The sequence below is a fragment of the Lithobates pipiens genome, unplaced genomic scaffold (assembly GCF_037356315.1).
Source record: "Lithobates pipiens isolate NorthernLeopardFrog02 unplaced genomic scaffold, aLitPip1_a1.2 Scaffold_8, whole genome shotgun sequence".
In the NCBI taxonomy this organism is placed as follows: domain Eukaryota; kingdom Metazoa; phylum Chordata; class Amphibia; order Anura; family Ranidae; genus Lithobates; species Lithobates pipiens.
This window is the reverse complement of record NW_027507903.1, coordinates 174,112,598-174,138,154: the sequence shown is the minus strand read 5'-3', so window position 1 is coordinate 174,138,154 and position 25,557 is coordinate 174,112,598. Positions and strand designations below refer to the sequence as shown.

General features: G+C 40.9%; 1 protein-coding gene across 8 annotated transcripts in view; it reads left to right on the top strand.

Moving 5' to 3' along the window:
- SRPK2 (SRSF protein kinase 2) overlaps positions 1-25,557 on the top strand; it is a 267,215-nt gene that overhangs the window by 153,769 nt on the left and 87,889 nt on the right. For 5 of the 8 annotated variants that reach the window (XM_077473859.1, XM_077473856.1, XM_077473861.1 and 2 more), the window contains 4 exons: positions 4,976-5,063; positions 6,861-6,967; positions 14,081-14,246; positions 19,188-19,225. In XM_077473859.1, coding sequence (XP_077329985.1) covers positions 4,976-5,063; positions 6,861-6,967; positions 14,081-14,246; positions 19,188-19,225 — 399 coding nt within the window. The remainder of the gene's footprint in view (positions 1-4,975; positions 5,064-6,860; positions 6,968-14,080; positions 14,247-19,187; positions 19,226-25,557) is intronic. The other 3 variants (XM_077473857.1, XM_077473863.1, XM_077473862.1) reach the window with 1 other exon arrangement.

The following is a 25,557-nucleotide window of genomic DNA, read 5'->3' as shown; positions in this document are numbered from 1 at the left end:
TCATGACCCGCCTTTAAAGTTGCATCACCATTTTATTAGCAGCGTCATGACATCAGCTCTGGACTCTGCCTCATTGAGGACAGCCCAGCACAAAAGAAGAGGACCCAGCACATCATGTAACGCATGCTAATGATGCCTGGAAAAAGCAAGTATAGAAAAAGATATACTGCTGGCGGCAACTTGTTGAGTAAGCTACAAGAAACACCAATGCATACGCTATTTTTAACTTGCAATTTCAGAGTGTTTGTATTAAAGATATCTGATGTTTCCATTATATCTCACATAGAGTATAATGAACTGTCTTTAACTGTTTCCCGACCAACCATCGCAGTTATACTGCGGCAGGTTGGCTACCCTGCGCAAGCCGTCATAGCTATATGTCGGCTCGCGAAGTCAGGATAGTAGGCACGCGTGCGTGCCCACTGCACAGCGGGGGTGCCGATGCTCCTGTCCGATGGTCACAGTGACCAGGAGACACAAAACAGGGACGAGTGTGTGTAAACACACACTTCCATGTTTAGTCCCTTCCCCCTCCAGTTAGAATCACTTCCCAGGGAACACAAGTTAACCCCTTGATCGCCGCCTAGTGTTAAGCCCTTTACTTCCAGTGGCATTTTTACAGTAATCAATGCATTTTTATAGCATTAATTGCTGTATTAATGCCAATGGTCTCAAAAATGTGTCAAAATTTTCCTATGTTGCGGTCACGATAAAAATCACAGATCGCCGCCATTACTAGTAAAAAGTAAGGTAATAATAATAAAAATGCTATAAGTCTATCGCCTATTTTGTAGACGCTATAACTTTTGCGCAAACCAATCAATTTACGCTTATTACGTTTTTTTTTTGTTTTGTTTTTTTCCCCAAAAAATATTAAGAAGAATACATATCGGCCTAAACTGAGAAAAAAAATTGCTTTTGTTTAAAAAAAAATGGGGATATTTATCATAGCAAAAAGTACAAAATATTGTGTTTTTGCTTTTTTTTTATTTTTTTATATATATATATATATATAGCAAAAAAATTAGAGGCGATCAAATACCACCAAAATAAAGATCTATTTGTGTGGGGAAAAAAGGACATCAATTTTGTTTGGATGCAATGTCGCACGACTGCGCAATTGTCAGTTAGGCGACGCAGTGCCGAATCACAAAAAGTGCTTTGGTCAGGAAGGGGGTAAATTCTTCCGGGGCTGAAGTGGTTAAAGTGTTTTCAGAGACTCTGCAGCCCATTATTCTCCAAAAGATGCAGGCATATGCACCAGACAGCAACAAAGAAAGCAAGAGCAGATCATGTTGGCATTGGCATGCCTCTGGGAGGGCGGCAGTTTACAGCATTTGGGGTCCCTATCAACTGTTCTTTTGTTGAGGATGCAGGCTAGAACAGCTTTAGTGAAAATAAACTAACCCTATAAGCTCAAATCCAGTGTACACTTAAACTATTATTTACTCAAAAAACAACTGAAGCGTTTACTTTCCCTACTGTCCTTCCAACGGCATCTATTTATTACTATAGGTGTACACGATTTGTGCAGCTTGTACAGTTTAATTGTGCTTCGAGATATATTTTTTTAGGCTTACAGTTTAACTAAAGGCATCTTATCTCTCTTCATAGACCTAATTTTGCACAGAGTTTCTTTTAATGAGGGTGATTGCCTTTTTAATTGTATACGATTCTAAAAAAAATGTGCTTATATAAGAGCACAAATTTAAAAAATATTAACACCAATGCAAACGAATTAAAAACACAATAGTTGGTGCATGCCCCTAAAATCTTAAGACAAAAAGCAGAACCTCTTATATATACCTGTATGTACTGTATGTCTTGCATTGGCCTTCATGATGCAGGGATCAGCCTCTGTGTTCCCAGTTCAGAATTTCCTGTTACTACTTTAATCTGATAGGTGTCCCTTTGAAAAAGGTTGCTAAAGTTTTGCAATTTAATTCACCTCTTTCCTCCGCTTTCGTTTGGACAATAAAGGAGCAGCGGAAGAGTGATGAGATCATCTCTGCTCTCAACTTCTGCAATCATGTTCAGTGTTGGGCTACAAAATACTGTCCAAAGAAATAAATCACTGATTGGCTGTCTTCTAGTGCTGCGTCTCCTTCTTCCAATATACAGTGCCTTAAAAAAAATATTCCTACCCCTTGTAATTTTCCACATTTTGTCATGTTACAACCAAAAATGTAAATGTATTTTATTGGGATTTTATGTACTAGACCAACACAAAGTGCCACATAATTGTGAAGTGTAAGGAAAATGATAAATGGTTTTCCTAATTTCTTACAAATATGTGAAAAGTGTGGCGTGCATTTGTTTTCAGCCTACCTGAATCAATACTTTGTAGAACCACCTTTCACTGCAATTACAACTTCTTTTTGGGTATGCATCTACCAGCTTTGCACATCTACAGAGTGAAATTTTTGCCCATTCTTCTTGCAAAATAGCTCAAGCTCTGTCAGATTGGATGGAGAGCGCAATTTTCAAGTCCTGCCGCAGATTCTTAATTGGATTTAGGTCTGGACTTTGACTGGGCCATTCGAACACATGAATATGCTTTGATCTAAACCAATCCATTGTAGTTCTGGCTGTATGTTATTAGTGGGAATGCTTTAGCAGTCCCACTATTGTTGTTCGTTTTTTTATTTATTAATCATCATCATCTTTTTCATTTTATTACTCCATACGTTTTTGGCTCTGTGTAACTTCTGCATACTTTCAGCTATTAAAGCCATTCAACTTTTAAAATGTTCAGCTCTTTCAGCTGATGTGTGCTCTCCTTCAACTTTTGTTCTACTATTTATACTTTTTAAAATATTAAGCTTTTTTTAACATTGAAGTCAATGGGAGCATGCTTAAAATCCGTAAAATATTCTTCCGCTGCCAAAAGTTTCAGCTCCTACATACTTTCACCTACAGATGCTAAACAAACTTTAAAATGTTCACAAAACATTCAGCTATCTGGCTATATCTTTTTAGTTTGATATCTCTGAAAAAGCTGTTTAAGTTTAGTGATAATGTCAGAAAATTTTATTAAATTTAGGGCAGCCAGGCTTTTGTTCTGTTTTTGTTTCCATGGTTATCAACGCTTCTTATACACAGTGATGGGCAGTGGGGGAGAGCACAGACACACCATGTACTGATTTATAATAGAGGAATATGATGGGGCAGTTTTGATGGGGGAGTTTTGATGTTGTTCAGCATTCCCACGCATTTTCTCCAGGAAATGCATTTTCTAGTTTTTGTCTTCTAAGATTGCCCTGTATTTGGCTCCACCCATCTTTCTATCAGCTCTGACCATCTTTCCTGTCCCTGCTGAAGATAATCCCCACAACATGATGCTGCCATCACTATGTTGCACTGTGGAGGTGATGTGCAGTGTTAGTTTTCTGCCACACAGCGTTTTGCTTTTAGGCCAAAAAGTTCAATTTTGGTCTCATCTGACCATAGAACCTTCTTCCATATGTTTGCTGTGTCCCCAACATGGCTTCATGCAAACTGCAAGCAGGACTTCTTTCAAAAATGGCTTTCTTCTTGCCACTTTTCCATAAAGGCCAGATTTGTGGAGTGCACGTCTAATAGTTGTCCTGTGGACAGATTCTCCCACATGAGCTGTGGATCTCTGCCGGTCCTCCAGAGTTACCAAGGGCCTATTATTGGCTGCTTCTCTGATTAATGTTCTCCTTGCCCAGCCTGTCAGTTTAAGTAAATGGCCATATCTTGGTAGGTTTGCAGTTGTGCCATACTCTTTACATTTTCAGATGATGGATTGAACAGTGCTCCTTAAGATGTTCAAAGCTTGGGATGTTTTTTATAACCTAACCCTGCTTTAAACTTCTCCACAACTTTATCCCTGACCAGTCTGGTGTGTTCCTTGGCCTTCATGATCCTGTTTGTTCACTAAGGTTGACTAAATTGTATTTATACTGAGATTAAATTACACACAGGTGGGCCCTATTTACTAATTAGGTGACTTCTGAAGGCAATTGGTTCCACTAGATTTTCGTTAGGAGTGTCAGAGTAAAGGAAACTGAATACAAATGCACGCCACACTTTTTTCAGATATTTATTTGTAAACAAAAATGTAAACATTTATCATTTTCCTTCTACTTCACAATTATGTGCCACTTTGTGTTGGTCTATCACATAGAATCCCAATAATATACATTTGTGTTTTTGGTTGTAACATGACAAAATGTGGAAAATTTCAAGGGGTGTGAATACTTTTTCACGGCACTGTATGCACTGTTGAATATTAAAGCGATAAAAAATCCAGATTCAAAAATGTAATATATTGTAGCTTACCTATCATTAGATCTGGTGGCTGTATTTGTTTTCTTTGTTTTAGACTTTTTCCCCTTTGTTTTCACCTGGTAATCTGGCCTGTGACAAACGTCTTGTATTAGAGTGCTCCCACTCTGGGTGATGGAGCAACAGAGACGCCTTTGGACAGTAGCATTTTCAGTCTTGGGTGAAGGGAGTGTTAGATGTACTAGCAAATTTAAATACACTAACAAACTGAAGTTAAACTCCAGATAATACTTTATAATCAGTTAACAGCAAACAGCTTTTTCCTTTTGGGATATAGTTTTTAAGCTGATCATTTTAAACACCCCTGCTAGTGTTAAATGGTCTGTCTCATCCCTGTAACTGCAAGAGAGCTTTTCTGATGAAAAACAGACTTGCTAGCCAGATCACCAGATGAAAGTAGAATAAAGAAAGACTAAAAATGTAAACTAATATATTCACATCTGAACACTGGCAAGTTGAGTTTACATAAATGGGTAAATATGATCCATAAGCTAAGTATTTCAACTATGGAATAATTTTCCAGTTTTCTGAAACAACTTAATGCAATACTTCTTTACAGGAGAATGTTGTGTTTTTTTTTTTTTTTGTTATATCATTTTAATTAAATTTTTTTTTTTTTTTTTTTTAATGTTTTTAAGAAATAATGGCTCTTGTCTCTTTCAAGGTGAGGGAAAGTGACCCTGGAGACCCCAATAAAGACATGGTGGTACAGCTAATTGATGATTTTAAAATATCTGGAATGAATGGTATTCGTATCCTTTAATACATAAATAACCAGTTTACATATGTTGAAGATTGACCTTGCTTTTATTTTAGGAGGGTAGGAAGTAAAAAAATAAAAATAAAATAAAAATGTCAAGCTTTTCTTTTAGCTTCTTCTTTAGCTTAGGATTTTCTGATTTGCAGACGTTTAGGGGTAGGTGAGCAAGAACATCATGCCATAACAGGTCATGTCTTTAGGTTTACTTTGAGCCGACCCTGTTGCTACATTGAAAAAAATAGACATGGACAGGCTGTAAAAGAGGATAAGTACATACCTGTTTTGCAGCTGGCGAATCGAATCCTCCTTTTCTTTAACCACTTGCCAACCAGCCACTGTATGTATGTATATATGTATTATGGTGGCAGGACAGCTCAATAGCGCAAACCGCAGTACCAGTGACACTGGGCGCGCGCTGTGATCTCTGTCCGCCGGCAACTCGCAATCACTGTACACAGAGGCAGAATGGGGATCTGCCTATGGAAATAAAGCAGGTCCCCATTCTGACAGGAGACCTCATGGAGATCTGTTGTTCCCAGTGATCTGGAACAGCAATCTGTGGTGTTCCGGTGAGCCCAGTGCCCACATAGTTAGAACACACGCAGGTAACACAGCTCCCTAGTGTTAACCCCTTTAACCGCATTATTTTAGCACTGATCAATGTAATAATGTCACTGGTCCCCAAAAAGTGTCACTTGGGGTGAGATTTGTCCGTCGCAGTCCTGCTAAAAATCGCAGATCGCTGCCATTACCAGTAAAAATCCATAAATCTTTCCCATAGTTTGTGGATGCGATAACTTTTGCGCAAACCAATCAATATATGCTTTTATTCACAAAATATGTAGAAGAATATATATTGACATAAACTGATAAATACATTTTATATATATATATATATATATATATATATATATATATATATATTATACTTTTTGTTTTGGGATATATATTATAGCAGCAAAAAAAAAAATAAGTAAAACATTTTTATTTTTTCAAATTTGTCAGCCTTTTTTTGTTTACAGTGCAACAAAATAGAGGTGATCAAATACCACCAAAAGAAAGCTCTATTTGTGGGGAAAAAAAGGACCTCAATTTTTTTTGGAACAATGTCGCATGACCTTGCAATTGTCAGTTAAAATGGCACAGCGCTGTATCGCAAAACATGGCCTGGTCATTAAGGGGATGAAGTGGTTAATAGACCAGCACCCCCCTATCTGGCAATTCTGGCTGTAGTAACCCACCCCCAGCAGCCACTACTTGTGTGTTCCTTAGAGACATAGCAGAGGACAAAAAATGCCACAACACCTTCTGCCTCCTTCTAAAGAGTCACTCAGTGAGTAATAAATGCTGCTTTCCTCAAAAGAAAATCTAGAAAATGTGGAGATTATGTGTAGGCAGGAATTGAGAACAGTTGCTTTATATGACCTTGTTTCATTCAGACCAGGAAAATTGTTATCTGCTGTGTGGGTGTTGGTTTTAATGCTGTTAAATTTGCTGTGGTAAATTCTTCCCTTCAATCAGCTTTGCTAACACTGGGAACCTTGTAAATTAGGGAAACTGCTGTTTGATTGGCATGGTGCTGGCTGGCTCCTAAATATGGTCTTACAGATGTTTAGTACAGAAGATTCTTCGGGTAACTGTACATAGACTATAATGATTCTAATGTTTTTATTTTTTCTCTGAAAAACTGTGCATGTAAGTTTTTTTTTTTTCTCATAACTAAAATGATTTTTTTGAAGTACAACTTCTGCACATTTTGTGTGGTTGATCTCCTTAACTTGGTTTCCAGATGTCTGTATGGTGTTTGAAGTTCTTGGACATCACTTATTAAAATGGATAATAAAATCAAATTATCAGGGTCTTCCCATTCGCTGTGTAAAAAGCATAATTCACCAGGTAAGCTGTTTTAAAGCTGGCGTTTAATTTGCTTATATCTTCTCTGGCCCCCCTCTTTTTCCCCACTCCCCCTTTATCAGAATATTAATGATCAATGTAAAATAAACATACTCGTAACTCTACCCCACTCCACGAGTCCTGAATTTTTGGCTAGTGTCTTTAGGCAATGGACCTCTTGAGCACTATGGAGAGTTTTTTTTTGTGCTTAGGTTTCTTTATTTTTTTCAGATTCTTTAACTCCATTCGCACCTAAGGGTTAAACAAATCTTAATGCCTAAGCACAATTTTGCAACTTTGACCTGTATTAGTAAAACCGGGCGTATCCTCACAACTACTTTGTGCATCCAGGTGATTGATATCTCCTGATTTTATTTTTTTTGTTATTAAAGGAACACTGGCCCAAAATGGTAAAAAACAAAAACCTTTATTTTGTAATTTATCTCTATAGTTCTTGCTACTACCATAACCTTCCACCAAAGTACAACCTAAAATAAATTCTCCCGCTTCTGATGATCGCAGCAATATCGCGTGTGTGTGTGTGTGTGTATGTTTGTTGTTTGTACCCACAGTAGAGCCCAGAAACAATAGTGCGCATTTTGCTTGCTTTTTTTTTTTTTTTTTTTTATCCTACCAAAAACACACTGAAACTAATTAAAAACAAACACTAAACCAGGCACTAACCTAGATCAAACCATGATCTAGGTTTTGTTTTTTCTTAATTATTATTTATTAATTGATTTGTTTATTCTCTCTGTAAGGACAGAGAGAGATGCAATGTTTCTCTCTCTCCTCCATTCACAGAGAGAGAACATGGGGACGGGCTTCACAGTGACTGATCACTGTGATGGCCAATCAGAAGCTATCACAGCAATTATTTGACCCAGTATCTTAAGTTCCAAGGGCCCAGGACCCTCGGTGAGACCCTGGTCCCTGTGCTGAGAGCGTGCTGTGCGGCATGTTACCAGCACAAAGAGATACATAAATATGCGTTCCCATGGAAAAAAAAAAAACAGTACAGTGTGGCTGCATATTTGCGTATGCCCGGGGCCAAGAGGTAATCAACTTTTAATTACCATCGCTAGAAGAATAGAAACAGTGTATCTGAATTGGTGTAACCTCGGTAAAACCTTGGGAACCATAACTGAACCCCACTATGTGCATGTCAGTCTGTAATGTCCTTTTAGAAACTTTATATTGCTTGGGCACTCGCCTTGGCACTGAGTGCAACAAGTGCAGTTAGCTGCAGGGTGCTTTATAGGTTCAAAAACGTGGTCCTTGTTCATAGGTTCTAAAGACTCCTATGATGGGCGAAGCCTGGACCCATTTAGTGACCATTGACATGGAAAGGTAAGACATGTTCATCCTGGTTATCAGACCAATACTCTTAATTTACAGCAAGTATGACTTAATATCTCCAATACCTTCAGTACACCTAATTGTTCCGTGAATATTATTTGATTTGTGCAAAACTATCAGGAAACTTATAATGTGTTTGAGTTTATTCATTTTTCAGGTGTTTCAAACATGGCAGTAAAGCAGTAAAAATTCCACCATTCAGAGCTTAGTCTCAGGTGAATGTCTCGGTGTTAAATAACACCACTGGTCATGCCTTTATCACTGCTTTGGCCCGGAGCCTTTCTAAGGTACTCGGGCACTTCCTTCTGCCCTTTTGCCACAAATACTACACTACAGGGTGGGCGACACCTGTGTATCTTTCTTTGGGTACTCTTATTGCACATCCATACCATACTTCATGAGTACTCCATGCAGTTGCAGAAAACAGGTGCTTTGGAATTGCGGCAAAACGCAGATAAGAACTAAAGGTCTGCTAAACGCTCACACTGCTCAGAGTTATGTTTGCCTTTCATCGGAGCGGAGCTTCATTTTAACACTGGTCTATGAATCTGCTTCTAGCTTTATCTCAGGCATTCAGCAAGCAGCCTATCTGACCAAAGCAGGTTTCTTTGGAACTATGACAGCCTTTGTCAAGCAGTTAAGAACAAAATTAAAACCCATGTGGCTCAACTCTAGTGTGAAAAAAAAGGACTTTAAAAAGTACAAGTTAGAAGCGATACCATCGGTATTCCAGATCTTCAAGGAATGTTATAAGAAATGCAAGGGCACTATCAGGGTTGTCAAAATAGAATATGAGAGCCAGATTGCTACAGCAAATAAATTTACCAACGTTTTTTCAAATATATCCATATTAAAAAGGTAATGAGAGCAGTGTTAATTTTGATGTCAAATTTCAATTTTGTTTGTCAGTCTTTTGACTAAAATGCAGTTTTAGATGTTTTTTTTAGTCATCTGAATTGTTTTAGTCATATTTTAGTCGACCAAAGTCTTCAATACATTTTAGTAGATTAAAATCTAATGGGTTGAGTTAAATTGTAATGCATTATTTAAGCATTTCTCTAGAGTTTCCAGACTCAATATATACTCCTGGAGTAAAAATCTAATAACATGGTATTATTTGTTATTACGTTTAGTAACTGTACACAACAAAACATTTCTGCAGCTACAACTACAAGCATAGGCACAGCATAACTAAACAAATAGAGGCCTAAGTGTATTGGGTGATGCTTATGCCTATAATGAGAATCGGTTACTGTTCACAGTTTGATTTCAACAGTTTAATTCTCAGATGCATAAAGAAAAAGTGCACCGTCTACAATGCTATTAGTGTTTGGATTATAACAATCGCCACTTTTTATCAACTCCCCTCTCAGCATTAACAAACAATAAAGGTGAATAATCACTCTAATTAAAAAGAAAAATTGACCAATAACTTGCAATTACATGCATATTGTTGCTGAATGCTGTCAATAGCAGTATTCACTGCTATTGACAGGACTTCTTGAAGTGATTGTAAGGGTTAGTTTTTTTTTTGTTTTTTTTAAATAACAAACATATACTTCCACTGTGCAGCTTATTTTGCACAGAGTGGCCCGAACTTGCTCTTCTGGGGTCCCTCGGCGGCTCTCACGGCTCCTCCCCACATCAGATAATCCCCTTGGGGGCTACCTTGCGGGTGTGCTCTTGAAGTCCAGCATTCATCGTCCATAGCCGCCCATGGTGGCTGCGCTTCTATCAATCTATCCAATCAAGAGCCAAGAACCCCGGGAAAAGAGACAAGCATGTCCCTGGTGGGTCAAGTTCAAGGGCTCGGCTAAGGAAAACGGGGGGGGGGGGGGGGGCAGTCACTGCCAGGTGTTTTTCACCTTTAATGCATAGGATGCAATAAGGTGAAAAAACACGAAGGTTTACAACCCCTTTAAACCTATACACAGGGCCAGTGATTAGATGGGTCAGTGATTCAATGACTCAAATAGTAAGAAATCCAAAATCAGAAAAAAAAGAGAGAAGAGGGATTCTCTCATAGTGTAAAATCGCTTACTTATCGGTAAAAAAGACATTCGCTCCTAAAGGAAACGCTTAAAAACATAAAAAATGTATATGCTCAATGTATCTGGTCAATTAGGAAGCCTCTGGGCAGGTTGCATATGTTCCACCTAGACCAGAAGTGATGCACTGAGAGTTCTGATCTTCATCGTTTTTGTGTGTGGCAATCCAGAGGCTGTGACAAGGCACCCTAGTATTATATGCAGTCCTCAGGGCTCATTTACACTTGCTTCGACTTCAACACACATTAAAACTTCAGCATGCTTTTTTTGATGTTTTTTGATGTTTCAGTGGCGCTTCAATACTTTTTTGGAACCTTATTGAAGCTTGGCAAATGCCCTGTGTGTGTGTTGACAATATCATACCTGCAATTTCTCCAAAATAAAGTACAGCTAAAGCTGAATTACAGCCTCTCAAAAGCTACAGGTACTTATTGAGGCTTTGGAGCACCACTAAAACGACATGGGGTATAATTTTTGAAGCAAAGCAAATGCAAGGCGTAAACAGGACTGCAAGCTAACTATTTTATGGCTCCTTCTTTGCATGATTAAAAAAGCATGAGCTTTGACTTGCATTTGTGGATGGTGTGGGAAACTGTGTTCACAGACCTGTTTTTATTGCAGTGCCGTCTGAAGGCCCCAAGATCATGGGCATCCAATATTGTCTCTTGGGCACAGAAATGTCTCCAGATTCTCAGAATCTCTTGATATTATGTACTGAAGATGATGATATATTTAAAGTCTTTGCAATTTGATGGTGAATAGTATTCTGCAATTGTTCGACTATTTTTAGACGTGGCTTTTTACAGATTGGTGAACCTCAACCTATCTTTACTTCTGAGGCATTCTAACTTTCTAAGATGCTCTTTATATACCCAATGATGTTATTGACCCATTGTCAAGTAAAGAAGAAGTAGGGCCAAAGTTCTTTTGCCCCTACTTCTCCTGAGCATCACAGAGGTGCACTTCGTTCTGCAGTCCTGTGACCCATATTTATCTGACATCCTTTGATGTCGCTCGTTCCAGACTCTGGAGAGATGTCGACTTTTAATGTGTGACTTTAATGGGCTGGCAGCTGGCTCAGCCTCTAAACAACCTGCTGAGAGCCTGAGTCACTCCTGCCCCTCCACAGCCCAGGGCACTAGTGAGCACTGACTCGCGGGTGGCAGGGGACAAGTGTAGCATCAGACCGATGCTGCATCTACCTAGTTAAGTATTCACTTTTGTTTTGTTTTTTTAAATTCAAACTTCTCTTTTAACCTAATTAGTTGCAAAATATTCTTCTAGCTCTTCCATATTAGTACCAGTTACTTTGCCAGCTAACTTTTTTGAGTCATGTTGCTGCTATGAATTTCAAAATTACCTCCCTTTTTTTCTTAAAATGGTACATTTTTTCAGTTTAAACATTTGATATGTTTTATTTTGATGTGCTTATGAGGTTTGCAAATGATTGCGTTCTGTTTTCATGTAAATTTTCTACAGTGTTGCAACTTTTTTGGAATTGGGGTTGCAGGATCCCTGCATCTGACCTTTTCCCCAGGTCCGAGACTGTGTCTAATGTGTGGAAGTGGCCATCTTGGCATAGTAGCAGGGCTTTGCTTCCTGATGTCAGAAGTAAAAGTAGCAGATATCTCACAGATGTGACATTGAGACATTTTTGTTGGCCACCAGCAACTGTTTTGTATCGAACATCTAGTAATTGTTTGGTTTGTTGAAATTTTTAAATGTTATTGTCTCTTCTCAAAAGTTGGTCTACCGTATATACTCGAGTATAGGTCGATCCGAATATAAGCCGAGGCCCCTAATTTACCACAAAAAAAATGGTAAAACGTATTGACTCGTGTATAAGCCGAGGGTGAGACATGCAGCAGCTACTGTTACAGCTTAAAAGAGTGGAAAAGAGGGTCAACAATGCCCATCTGCAGCTGTATACCTCCCTGTGTCCATCCCTGTGTCCATTGCAGCCTACCTGTGTCCTGTGCATGCCTCCGTGTGCCAATCTGCAGCCTCTTTGCCAATCTGCAGCCTCTTTGTCCTTCTGCAGCCTCTTTGTCCTTCTGCAGCCTCTTTGTCCTTCTGCAGCCTCTTTGTCCTTCTGCAGCCTCTTTGTCCTTCTGCAGCCTCTTTGTCCTTCTGCAGCCTCTGTGTCCTTCTGCAGCCCCTGTGTCCTTCTGCAGCCTCTGTGTCCTTCTGCAGCCTCTGTGTCCTTCTGCAGCCTCTGTGTCCTTCTGCAGCCTCTGTGTCCTTCTGCAGCCTCTGTGTGCCATTTTGCACCGATCTGCATGTATAAAAAACATACGGCGGCCATGCCAGGATCGCCGCACCTCTCCTCCTCGTCTGTGACAGACGGCGGCCATTCCACTGTTCAAAAGCCGCGCCTCTGTCTGTGATAGGCGGAACACTCAATTTCCCAGCAGTCAGTGTTCCGCCTATCACGGACATCCTCTCATCCTTGTCCGTAGTATGAGGATGAGCGGATGTCCGTGATAGGCGGACCACTGACTGCTGGGAAATTGAGTGTTCCGCCTATCACAGACAGGGAGGCGCGGCTTTTGAATAGTGGAATGGCCGCCGTCTGTCTGCACGACACGCTGATCGGGTAGGCAGACGGCGGTGACTCGAATATAAGCCGAGGGAGGCACTTTCAGCCTAAAAAAAGGGGCTCAAAATCTTGGCTTATACTCGAGTATATACGGTACTTATTGCAAGCTTTACTGACATTACCTTTCAATATCCAATGTGTTTAGAAATTCTTGGCCTGACCCTAGCATATGGTCTAATTTGTGTAATCTTGTCCTCCTTATGTCTCAATTGCCTTTTTTACCTTTAGCAACAAATAATGTGCAAAATTTTTACCATCACTAAAACTATCTTAAAGTATTTGTTAACCCACAGGGTTAACTTTACATTATCCTCTGTTGATTCATGTAATGCCCCCCTGTGACTGTCATTTATTAAAAATGCAGCTATATACCTTGTTTACTGATCGCAGATCGGCGATCATGTGACATGCCACGCCTCTCTTCTCTCGGTCAGACAGATGCAGCGGACGGGGCCGAGGATCCCCCGCTGACATTCATGAGGGGAGGAGGAGAGAGGCAGCCCCGCCCACTGCAGCTGTCATGCGAGAGAAGACCGAGGCGGCATGTTGCGTGATTGCCGATCTGTGCTCGGTAAACAAGGTATATAGCTGCATTTTTAATAATGCAGTCACAGGGGAACATTAGATACATCAACAAAGAGGATAATTTACCGTTGGCCCTAATTTGAGCAGCAGGATGGGAGAGGGTGGCACCGACATGGAGCAGACAGAGGGGTGGGGGGAGAGGATGGAGGGGAGGACACAGGTGACACAGAGTAGGTGTGCGGATGAAGGAGGCATGTACGCTGACAACAGTGTCAGGGCTCAGCAGCCCTGATATATCGTGGTCAGTGTACAGAGGGGAGGGCAGAAACTGTCAGGATCAGCCAGGTATTTCAGGTGATACAGGGGGCCAAATTACACAGCACAAGCAATGTGCTCTATATATAATGCTTTAAAGGAACAGCATCTTTATTTTTTTTTCTGGGTTAACAAACACTTTAAAAATAGGTATCGTCATATAGTCTGCTGAGTTTCTAAATTCAGATGTGTGGAAGTAACGCACATAGATTTAAGTTAAATATAGAATGTTTCCAAATTGACTTGTGAATAATTTCCTTCATTGTTTAGGTCCTTCAGGGCTTGGACTATTTGCATAGCAAATGTAAAATTATCCACACTGACATTAAACCTGAAAACATCCTGATGTGTGTTGATGATGCCTATGTCCGAAGAATGGCAGCGGAAGCCACAGAATGGCAGAAGGCTGGTGCACCACCTCCCTCTGGTTCTGCAGGTATATGTTAAAGATTGACTTGCTGTATATTACTTCCAAAGCTTCAGAGATGTAGCAATAATTTAAAACGTGATGACCGAAAAAGTTACATTTTTCAAGTCATCAGGTTATTTTCTTTTCCATACTCCAGTCGCTCTCAACTTTTACAGTTTGATATTTTAATGATACTGAAAACTTTCAAAATATCTGTAGTGACCTTGATACTTGTGGGTTTTCCCTCAGAGAAATCTGACAGTTCTCTGGAGTGTTGGAACCTACTACTGTTTGTTCTGCAACTTGCCAATAAACTGAAACCACTGTTTTTATTATGGTCACGTGCTGGTTTTATGTTTGTGGGGATTTTTCGAGACGTGCAAAGAGATTGTAGGTAAAATCAAAATGTATATATTATTTAATGACAGATCGAGAAAACACATGTAAAACATTTTTTTAAGAGATTCCTAGCTAAAGATGCTATTCTCCAAGGAGTTTCCCAGTCTTTACAGCTTGGCAAGATGAACAAACCAGACTTGCGCATAATGCAGCCCTGGTCAGAGACTAACTAGTCCAAGTTTTGGCTGTGGTGTATATGTAGGAATAATTAGTAGTATTGTTCAATAATAACCTTTAGAAAATGTTATTACCTTTTAAGAAAGATAGTACACGTTCCTGAAGGGGCTTGGTCATTTGGTCGGTTCATAATGACATTCCTATAAAATGAAGTCATCTAAAGTAACCAGGTTAAGGATGCATTCTTATGTGTTGGTGAGCCATAATAAGGAAATATGAAGGTTCTCCATCAGAAGCACATATATAGTTAAAGTGTTTCAAGGCAGAAGGTTTTTTTTTTTTACCCTAATGCATTCTCTGAATAAAAAAAAAAAAAGAAAAACCTGTGTGCATTTCCCCCCTAGCCCTAAATATTTACTTGAACTCTATTTCAATCCAGCATTGTGAGTGCAGCGGCTCTCTCCTCTCTGGCCATGGAGGTAGAATAGCGAATGGCCCCTGCTGCTCTCAGTCACAGCCTATGAGGAGAGAGCAGTGGGCCAAGCTGAGTTGCATGTATCAGTGGACACACACAGCGTGGCTTGGGATTGAGCCTGCACGAAGTGACCCATAATAAGCAGCTTGTTATGGGGGTACTTAAACAGGATGAGCTAGAAGCGCCAGCAGGGACCCCAGAAGAGGAGGATCAGGGCTGCTATGTGCAAAACTGTAGCACAGAGCAGGTAAGTATATTTTAAAAAAAAAATAATACATTTTATGTTTACAATCACTTTAAATGGTAATTTGTGCCCAACACTAACTAGCTATGCTTAAAATGTTTCCTCCCTCTCCTGCCACCTCTCCTGCCTAACCTGTGTATAAAATATTTGTGTACTTGCTGTTTTTAATCCACACCAATCATATGATCGTACAGTTCGCCTCCCCTGCATCAGTGATCGGCAACTGCAGGGGAAAGGAGGGAGTGCGCACAGTATCTGAAACACAGAAGCCTATGAGTAGTGTCATGGCTTCCGGAATTCCCATCCATTTTCAAGTGCTCCCTCCTCTCCCTTGCAGCTGCCATTCACTGACAGGGGATCACGCGAGTGGACTAAAAATAGCCAAGTATACACCTCTTTCTTTACACAGGGTTGGTGGGATAATTTTCTGGAGGGTAAAAACATTTTAGATATAGGTAGTTGTTTGGCTGGAATTCCACTTTAACTCTTGAGAAGAACCCTTGTCATAATCCAGTTTTCTCAATTGGAAGATTTCCATTTTCTGTATTAACCATTGTTGGCACTTATTGTGCCTGTTGTTGTTACTTAATATACTTTTAATGGCCCAAGGGTTACACTGGGCCATTGTATTGGGAGTAGGATCCAGGATTCATTTCAGAAGATGGTTGGCAGTGTAACGTTATCTCCCTTTGGTGTATACTAAGGTAGACACACAACTATTTTATTTTGAATTTTATGCTTGTGTGAATACTCAAATTCTGCACTTCATTAACACTTTAATGCTATTATTAACAAAAGGTTATTTGAATGCTTTTTGATTTATTTAGTCTTGTTCACTGCAACTTGTTATATTTGATTGGGCTCTTAAGTTATAAAAATATTTTTTTGCAATTTAGATTGTATTTGCAGAGGTAATTCTTTCAAATCATTTGGTATTTTTATGAGGCAGTGAATGCCTCTGCATAAATGGCTTTTCTTTCTCGTCCATTGAGGGGCACAGGAAGTTTTAAATTGTCAGGTTAAATTGCTGTCTACAGAATTGAACACTGAAAAACACAAAAAACTGTAAGCCAGGCCTGGTATAAACCCCTCTTACTAACAGCATGCCTTATTTTTTCTGCTATTCTCAGAAAGTGCATGTATTTTCTTCATCTCTGTTGTTTCAAAGACTATCATGCGCCTAGCATTTTCTTTCTTCACATCAGTCAAGACTCTTCTCTACAAGGCTGCTGGAGCTTTCCACTCTGATTTTGTTCCTATCAGGTTAGCCTGAACATGACCTTTGGGCACTGGGTTCAGTGTGAGGTGCTTTCCACAGTCTCTTCTAGTTAAAAGCTAAGTTCACCTTTAAAAAATAATTTAAAAATGCACATGTAAAAAATGTGCATTTATTATTTTTTCTAGCGCCTGCAAAGCATTGCACCCTCGATCAGCAGTTCACGGGTGCAATATGGTCTCCTGCATATTCTCAATATAGCTGTCTGCCTGTAACTCCCATTACTGGAGAGCAGGAAGAGCAATGAACTATGGGAGTGCTCACTAGTGCCCTCACAGTTCATGGAGAACTACAAGTCGGCTGCCGTGGTGGTAGACTATAGTTGTAGTCCATTCTTTCACAGGTTGTTATGAATGATGCAGTCATATGGGCAGAGCCTCGCATGACCGTGCTCTTTTAAAATTGGGACAGCGATGACGGGGAGAAGATCCCCATGCTCACTGTCACAGCAGGGGGCACAAGCAGGTGCTTTTTGGTAATATGTTACGCCTTAAATATGGGTATAATATGGATGTTACCAAAGGTGAATTTATCCTTTAAAGCGGTTCTTCACCCTAAAGGGGAAGTTCCGCTAGTATTATCCCCCCCCCCTCCGGTGCCACAATCGGCACCTTTCGGGGGGGAGGGGGGTGCAGTTACCTGGATAATCCAGGTAACTGCACCCACTTCCGGCCAGACTGCCGCATGGCTCCGCCCACCCCTCCGCCCACCCCCGTTGTGTTCTGGGAAACACACAGTTCCCAGAGACACAGCGGGGAACCAGCGCAGCGCGACTCGCGCATGCGCAGTAGGAAACCGGGCAGTGAAGCCCTCTCGCTTCACTTCCCGATTCCCTGACAGAGGATGGCGGCGGTGGCTGCAGCGAGACGAGCGATCGCTCGTCATCTGCCGCCGACATCGCTGGAACCTGGGACAGGTAAGTGTGATATTATTAAAAGTCAGCAGCTGCAATATTAGTAGCTGCTGGCTTTTAATATTTTTTTTTTAGGTGCAGCTCCTCTTTAAGTTAGCTGCGGTCCACTCCCCACTCGCTTCTGCCAGACGGCATCAAGAGAGCATGCCTCCAGTGCTGTCTGCTGTACCACGTGGAACATCAGACTTTGATCTGTTACTGCTGCCCACCTACAGTGACTTTGGTCATCTCTAGCCATCCAACCCCCTGGTCACTGATTCTCAACTGCTACCAGCTGTCTGGATTCCATGCGTGCTTGAGGCCTTTCCTCTTACCCTGTGCTTGATTATTGCATAACCAGCCTGCAGCCACAGCATATCTGATTATAGACACAAAAGGTGAGGGAGAAGGAGACAGTCCTGCTGTTCTGGTTGTCTTCAACGCTTCCTACTAATGGATTGAGAACTGCTTATAGTGTGCCAACATCTGCAGTCTGAAGTTATACTGTCCTCTGCTGTTAGACTCCCCTGTCCTCCGAGTCTTCTTTGGCCCTGACATGGCTGGATCCTCCGCAATCTTGGCTGAGCTTTAGGCTTATGGTCCTAAGGATCAGAACCCCACTACCTTTCCTGTTAAGGCTCACTCCACCTAGAGCTGCAAGTGCCTCCTTAGACTTTTCAGTCTCAGACCTCTGTTTCCTAGCTTTGCAAAGCTGCTACTTGGTCTTCTGTTCACAGTGGATATTTCTGCCTTATCTATTGCCAGCTTCGGTGTAAGGTCCTTTAGACAGTCCCTAGTTCTTGTTGGGCCTTTCAGCAATCCCCTGCTGCGGTTGGACTGCTTTTTTTTTCTTGAAGGTGGAAGACATCTCAATAGATGTGAAAACAATAGCATTTTTGTACTCGCCATAAAATCCTTTACTTGGAATGAGGAGGAGTTATACCCTTGGCTTGCCTATAGTTTTTTTTTTTTTGCCAATGTCCAATCCTCCTGTAGGCAGTGGCATAACCCAGAGATTTATGACTTTGTGTCTCTCAATGGACTCCTAGAAACCTATTTTGTGTAGAATACAAAACCTCCTTTTTTGCTCTGAGTTTGCTCCATTCTTCAACCTGCACAGGTGATTTTAATATCATTCTATGGAAAAAAAACTGCATGGACGTAGTGTGTGCTGTTTAGTTAGTTGTCCTGCAATAATAATGCTTCCGCCATTGCTGGTTCACGGACCCTTGGTAAGGTGCCAAAGGTCAACTAGTCAAACTCTGCAGCAAGGTCAAGCCTTTAGAAGTGAGGTTAGGGGTGATCACTCAGGGGCAGTACTGATATTTATATGGTTGTTTACTTGGCTCTATAAAAGAATTGAAAACATTGTATTAGATGGTTATCTTCAAATATGAATGCTATAATGGCATGCTAGCGCTACATTTTTTAATGTCACTGCCTAAAAAACTAAGTTTTTTTATTCAATTGTGTTTTATTGTCTTAATTTATGTTGTCTTCTCTTCTTTTTTTTTTTTTTTTTTTTTTTAATTTTTTTTTTTTTTGTTTGTTTTTTTGTTTTTTAGTGAGCACTGCTCCTCAACAGAAGCCTGTAAGTGTTCTGGTAAATACCATTTCTATAATTGTATTTCAAGTCTGAAGTCTTGGTATGTGAAAACATTATTGCCTGTTTGCATAACATGTAGCCATCTTTAGCCTGAACATTCTTTTTAGTCAGCAGAAGTCCTATTTATGTATAAGTTATTAAAAAAAAAAAAAATTTATATTCAGAGGCATACCTGAAAATGATTAGACCCTTTTGGCTCTTGCACACATTCCATCTGAGCCCCTTTAGCCTAATTGCAGCGGTATGTCCCCCACTCAGGCAGCCCAGGTGAAGTGTACAGTCTGTCATTAACATGAATAGCTGTGCACTGCTGTACTTGTCTATGGGGTAGGGTGGGTTCACACATATGTGGGAACCAGCACAATTCCTTTGCGGATTTCCACATTGCATGTCACTCGCAGGCAGTTCACACTGCCCTCTGCAAACCACTAGGGGTGTCAATAGAAAGTTAATGACACCCCCAGATTGGATCGCATTGCTAACTGTGAAATGGTACAGGAAGTGGATCCAATTCCAGTTCAGAACAAAGAAAGGGTCCTACACCATTTTGGTGTGAATGCAAATTCAGCCATCCAGTTTGTATGGCTGAATTTGCATTGTACAGACATCACATATGATCGGCACAGCAATGCGATGCAAATCAGTGCACCAGTGTGGACCCAGCCATAGTGCTGGGGTAAACGCGAGTACAGCGTATGGACGTATACAATAAGAAAAAAAAAAAAAGTTTTCTATTTTTTGCAAACACTTGTATTCTGAACTCGTATTTGCAATAGCACCGCCATATACACGTGTACTGCCGCACACAGCCATTCATGTTAGTGACAGGCTGAACGCTGCACTTGGGCAGAGGTAATACAACTACAATTGGTGAAAGGCCTCGGTCAGCCTGTGTGCAGGAGCCCTGTAGCACATTCAGGTGTGATTACTGCCGACTTTTGGAGGGAGTATGCTGCTGTTCAGCTAGTAATCTGCACAGTGCATGATACATTTCTGTTTTAATATTTGCTTTTAAGTTTTACAACTGATTAACATGAATACAACATTTCAGAGGAACATAGCTTTCTGCAATACAGGGAGACAGACTATGAGCTTGGATATCATTTTCATTTTTCATGTCTTTATTGAACACTTCCATTAAATACTCAGTGCTGGAGGAAAAAGTACTTGAACCAACAGACTAATTTTTTAAATGGAAGCTAATTGGAGTCAGTAGAGTTTGGAGGTGTGGTTTAGAGCTACTTTGATAGAAAATACTCATACATTTTAAGATTGCTGTTCATAAAAAACAGCTCTTGTGAACCCTGCCTCGCATGAAGGAGCTCTCTGAAGACCTATCATCAAGGATAGGTGAGCTGCATAAGGCTGAAATGGGATGCAAAATCATCTTTAAGTGTTTAGACATCCATCAGTCGACAGACAGATTGTCTATTAATGGAGACAATTTAGCACTGTGGATACCCTTCCTAGTATTGGGTGCACAGCCAAAATCCTCTCAAGAACAATCCAGGAGTAACCGTTAAAGGCTTTGAAGACATCACTGGAACTGGCAAAGGGGGAGGGAACATCATGATTTGTACTTGCTTCGCTGCCTCAGGGCCTGGACCACTTGCCATCATCCAGTGGAAATTGAATTCTCAAGTTTAAAATAATCCTACAGGATAATGTCAGGGTGGCTGTCTGCCAGCTGAAGCTTGGTAGAAATTGGGTGATGCAGCAGGACAATGACCCTAAGGATCAAAGTAAATGTACCACAGACTGGCTTTAGAAAAATAAAATGCGGCTTTTGGAGTGGCCCAGTCAGAGCCTAGACCTTAACCCCCAGAGATGCTGTGGAATGTCCTTGAGATCTGTTCACACCAGACATCCTACAAATGTATTTGAGCTGAGGCAGTTTTGTAAAGAGAAATGGTCAAAAATTCCTTCATGCAGGTCTGATCCAGAGCTACTAAAAAAATGTGCTTGAAGTCATTGCTTGCAAAAGAGGCTTGATCAACTGTGAGAGTTCACTTACTTTTACCTCCAGTACTTGAAAACTCAATGGGTGTGTTCAATAAAGGCGTGAGAAATTAGAAATGTGTATTATCAGTTTAAGGACATTGTGCTTGTCTATTGTGTTGACTTTGATGAGGAACAGGTCACATTTTATGGCAAATTGCCGCAGAAAACAAATTAATTCCGAGGGGTTCACACATTTTCTTTATTGTCACTGTAAGTGATGCAGTCTGTCACTAGCAATAACATAGCAACTTTTTCTGAGTCCTGCTGGCTCATAGTTTTAGTATCTGCTGATCCTATCGGTAGATCGGTTATTAGTTCACTTCCTGTGGCATGCTGTTTGTTCAGCAGTGAAAACACAGAGCATTGTGGTCACACTGTGGAAAGGGTAGTTGTAAATGAACTCAACAAACAAATTAAAGCCCTACTCTAACAAACATTTTTAAGCTGTCAAAGCAGGTTTTTTGTTTTTTTTAACAGTAAAAGTTCTTTAAAACAAGCAATCACTGACCTTTCTAGCTGTATGTGCTCTGAAGTAATTTATCCTCAAGATTGATCATGCAGACTCCTAAGTCAGGTTTCTTTCATTTTCTAACAGCTTTCAAGAACCTAGCACCGCATTCCTGTGCAATTCACATACAATTCAGCACAGTGCGATTTCAGCCCATTAATTTTGAATGGGCTCAAATTGCACCTCATTGCACTAAAGACGTACATATACCTTTTTTGAAGCCACACCACAATGGGATCACAGAGAGGGGGCAGGATTGGAGTGTGTGTGGACATGATTTTGGTCTGTCCGACCCAGAAATTGGGACAAAGAAAAAAAAAAAAAAACCTAGTGCCAAAAGGCACGGTTGAATCCCCTAGGCATCTATAATAGACAGACCAAAAGATTCCGTATAAAAAGTATACATTTTATTGATTGTAACAATAATGTGCATATAGATTAATACATAAAAACAATATCTGATACCAAATTGTACAGTTGTATGAAGAAACCACTATCCTCGAACTGAGCGGACTAGTGATGATCCATACAGAAGCAAACACTTTACATGGTACAGACTACAAAGTCCTCCTTCAGAGGTTAATTTAAGTCAGGTGGGTACAGATTTTCTACGATAGAGTATACAAATACAGTTTAGTATATAGTACAAAAGTAAAGTTATCAATATCTTAACAATTGCAAAGGACACAAGAAGTATACAGAAACAAATTCCGGAAAACAAAAGGCCGCCAATGCTTCACTACAGGGACTCAAGACTATGGCGCAAATTGCTCCTGTTTGTACTGGGCCAATGTCACTGTATTAAAAAATATATAAAGCATAACCAAAGGTTACTGATGGGTATATTAAGTGCATCCGATGGAGCAGAAGATAAAGACTTAGCAGCCCCAATAAGGCTGAAAAGGGTGAAGGTCTGTAAAAAATGACTAGTAGGATCAGCATACCCTAAAGGACTGGATGTCTGAAAAAAGTACTGCTTTTCAACCATGGACTCCCTCAGCATGTGGTAAATGTCTGGAGTACAGGTATAAAAGGACTTATGTCAGGCCAATTGCAATCATTGACTGTGATGGCCATCAGCTGGCCTCAATAGGCTAGCAGAGAGACACGGTCCAGTTTGCTGGTAAACTGCCCATCAAGTCCCCTGGTGTAATGACGCGTGTCATCACACCAGGGGACTTGATGGGCGGGAGCTATTTGCTCCATGTTCTTGAGTCCTTGTAGGCTGCCTTTTGTTTTCTGGAGTTCATTGGGCCCTGGAGTGGATCGTGTACGCTTCCCATGGATGGAATGACCATCAAGTTCCATCTAGTATCCCTCAGACTTGCCCTGTGTGCATTATTTTATCCTGTAAGTAGTCCACACACATGGTTTAACATATACGATTGTTTCTGTATACTTCTTGTGTCCTTTGCAATTGTTATGATATTGATAATTTTACTTTTGTTAATTACTATATACTAAACTGTATTATTTGTATATGCTTTCTATTGTAGAAAATCTGTACCCATATGACTTAAATTAACCTCTGAAGAAGGAATTTGTAGTCCGTAAGGTGTTTACGTCTGTATGGATCATCACTAGTCCGTTCAGTTCCAGGATAGTGGTTTCTTCATACAACTGTACAATTGGGTATCGGATATTGTTTTTATGTGTTGATCATCTATATGCACATTATTGTTGCATTCAATATAATGTATACTTTTTATACGGAATCTTTTGGTCTGTCTAGGTTTTAGTTTAGTTTTTTTTGTTTTGTTTTTCCTTGTTTACAATGGGATCACATGGTCATGTTGTACCATGAAATCTAGTGCAGGCAAATGCACTGCATTTTCAACCTGTCATTAACTTTGTATTGACAGCTGCAGCAGATCGCAAGGGCAGTGTGATTGAAATGCAGTACGAGAAACATGCAAGAGTGACGGCTTTTCCTTCATTTTCCCTCATTAGTGTGAGTCTAGGCTAAGACTAGACAATTTGCTTTAAAAGTTCTGTTCTTCAAAATAGCTACAGAGGTCAGTGATGACTTGTAAAGCACTTTCACTCATTGTTAAAACTATGTGAATGCATTAATGTGCGTAGCCTAGGCCTAACACCTGATCTGTGCATGCTCACCTCCTCAATGCAACATTGCTTGGTTTAAAAGCTTGAACGTTTCTGTCACTATGGTGACTGCAATAGACCCCTATTATCAGTGTCAATTTGTATCCCTTTCGCCTTAAAACTGGGTGTGGTGGAAGCTCTCTTAAACTGATGCAAAGACCTTTGACTCTGGGGTCATGAGGAAAAAAGTGCACGTTTGGGGGGGTAGGGCGGGCAGGCGAAGATATTTGTCAGGGCAATGGCTGGTGTTGGCTCTTCCATCATGACACCATGGTTGATTTGGCGTCAGGATGATTGAAGGGCATTATTTCTACTATTACATTGTAATATAAAATGAAATGGTTCAACGCACCGTAATGCAGAATCAGTGGGAGCCCTGAGTGTCACTTACCACCAGCGCCTGCCACCAGATGCACCTTGTCACTTATCACATTTCTTGCCACCAGATGCAGCTTGTAACTTGCCACATTGCTTGCCACCAGATGCAGCTTGTAACTTGCCACATTGCTTGCCACCAGATGCGGCTTGTTACTTGCCATGTTGCCTGCCACCAGACATGGATTGTCACTATCCTGCCACCAGCTGAAACTTCCTACTGTTGCCTGCCACCAAAAAATACCAGATGCAGCTTGTCATTTTTTAAATGTAAAAACAATTTAGTGGCAGGCAAAGGTGACAGCAGAGAAAGAGGCTTCTCTCCCCATCCTTTCAGCACATGTGCATTGGCTGGGTCCCAGAGTGAGGGTGGGCAGTGAGAGATGATGTAATCTCTCTGCTGCCTGCAGCTGCACAGTGAGGGCAGAACTGCAGTGATGCAGGGCGGGCATGCCACATTCATGGCCCGGCTGCAGAGAGGCCGTGGCTAGTAGTTGGGGCACCCCCAATGTAAGTGGCTGTCAACTAGGGGAGCAACGGATCAAAAAACTCACGGATCGGATCATTTTTCGGATCAGCAAATAATAATTGAATCTGCAAAAACCTGTGAACATTCCACCACCATACAGTCCCCACTGTAATATCCACGTCATCTCCCCCACTGTAATATCCACGTCATCTCCCCCCACTGTAATATTGGCTGAGCATGGCTGGGTATTTGCAGAGTACTGCAATTGTCACAGAGCAGCGCTGTTGGCACTACAGATCCAGCCCACAGCGCTGCTTCCATCCGATCTCTCCCCTCTGCTCTACAGATCAGTACACAGAGGGGAGAGAGGAACCAGCATCATGACATGACACCGGTTTGTTTACAAGTGATCGCTCCATCATTTGATGGAGCAATCACATTGTAAATGGCCGCTGGGTGTACAAAGATGGCCGCTGCTCCGGAGCTAGGCTGAAGCCGCGGAGCGCTCCGCTGGTCGCAGCATCTGCCAATCCAAACAGGGTGACCAGTTTGCATCACGGATCAGTGACGATCCGTTGCACCCGTACTGTCAACCCTTACATATAACCTATGAAGTGACCAGCCCCAGGTGATGCACAGAAGTTGTACATGTTTATCTCCAGCCATTTATCCTGTACAGATTTCTACAACACACAGAATTTTCACAGAATTTGTTAGCATATTTCAGCAGCACAAAGCAGAGGGCAGGCTTCTCAATTTGCACACTATGTAGCTATAAGGGAGAAGAGTTCTGAGCTTGATTTGAAGGAACATCAGGGGTGTGTCCCCACACTACATCAGGGGTTTCCAACCCACAGCCCCTGGGCTGCATGC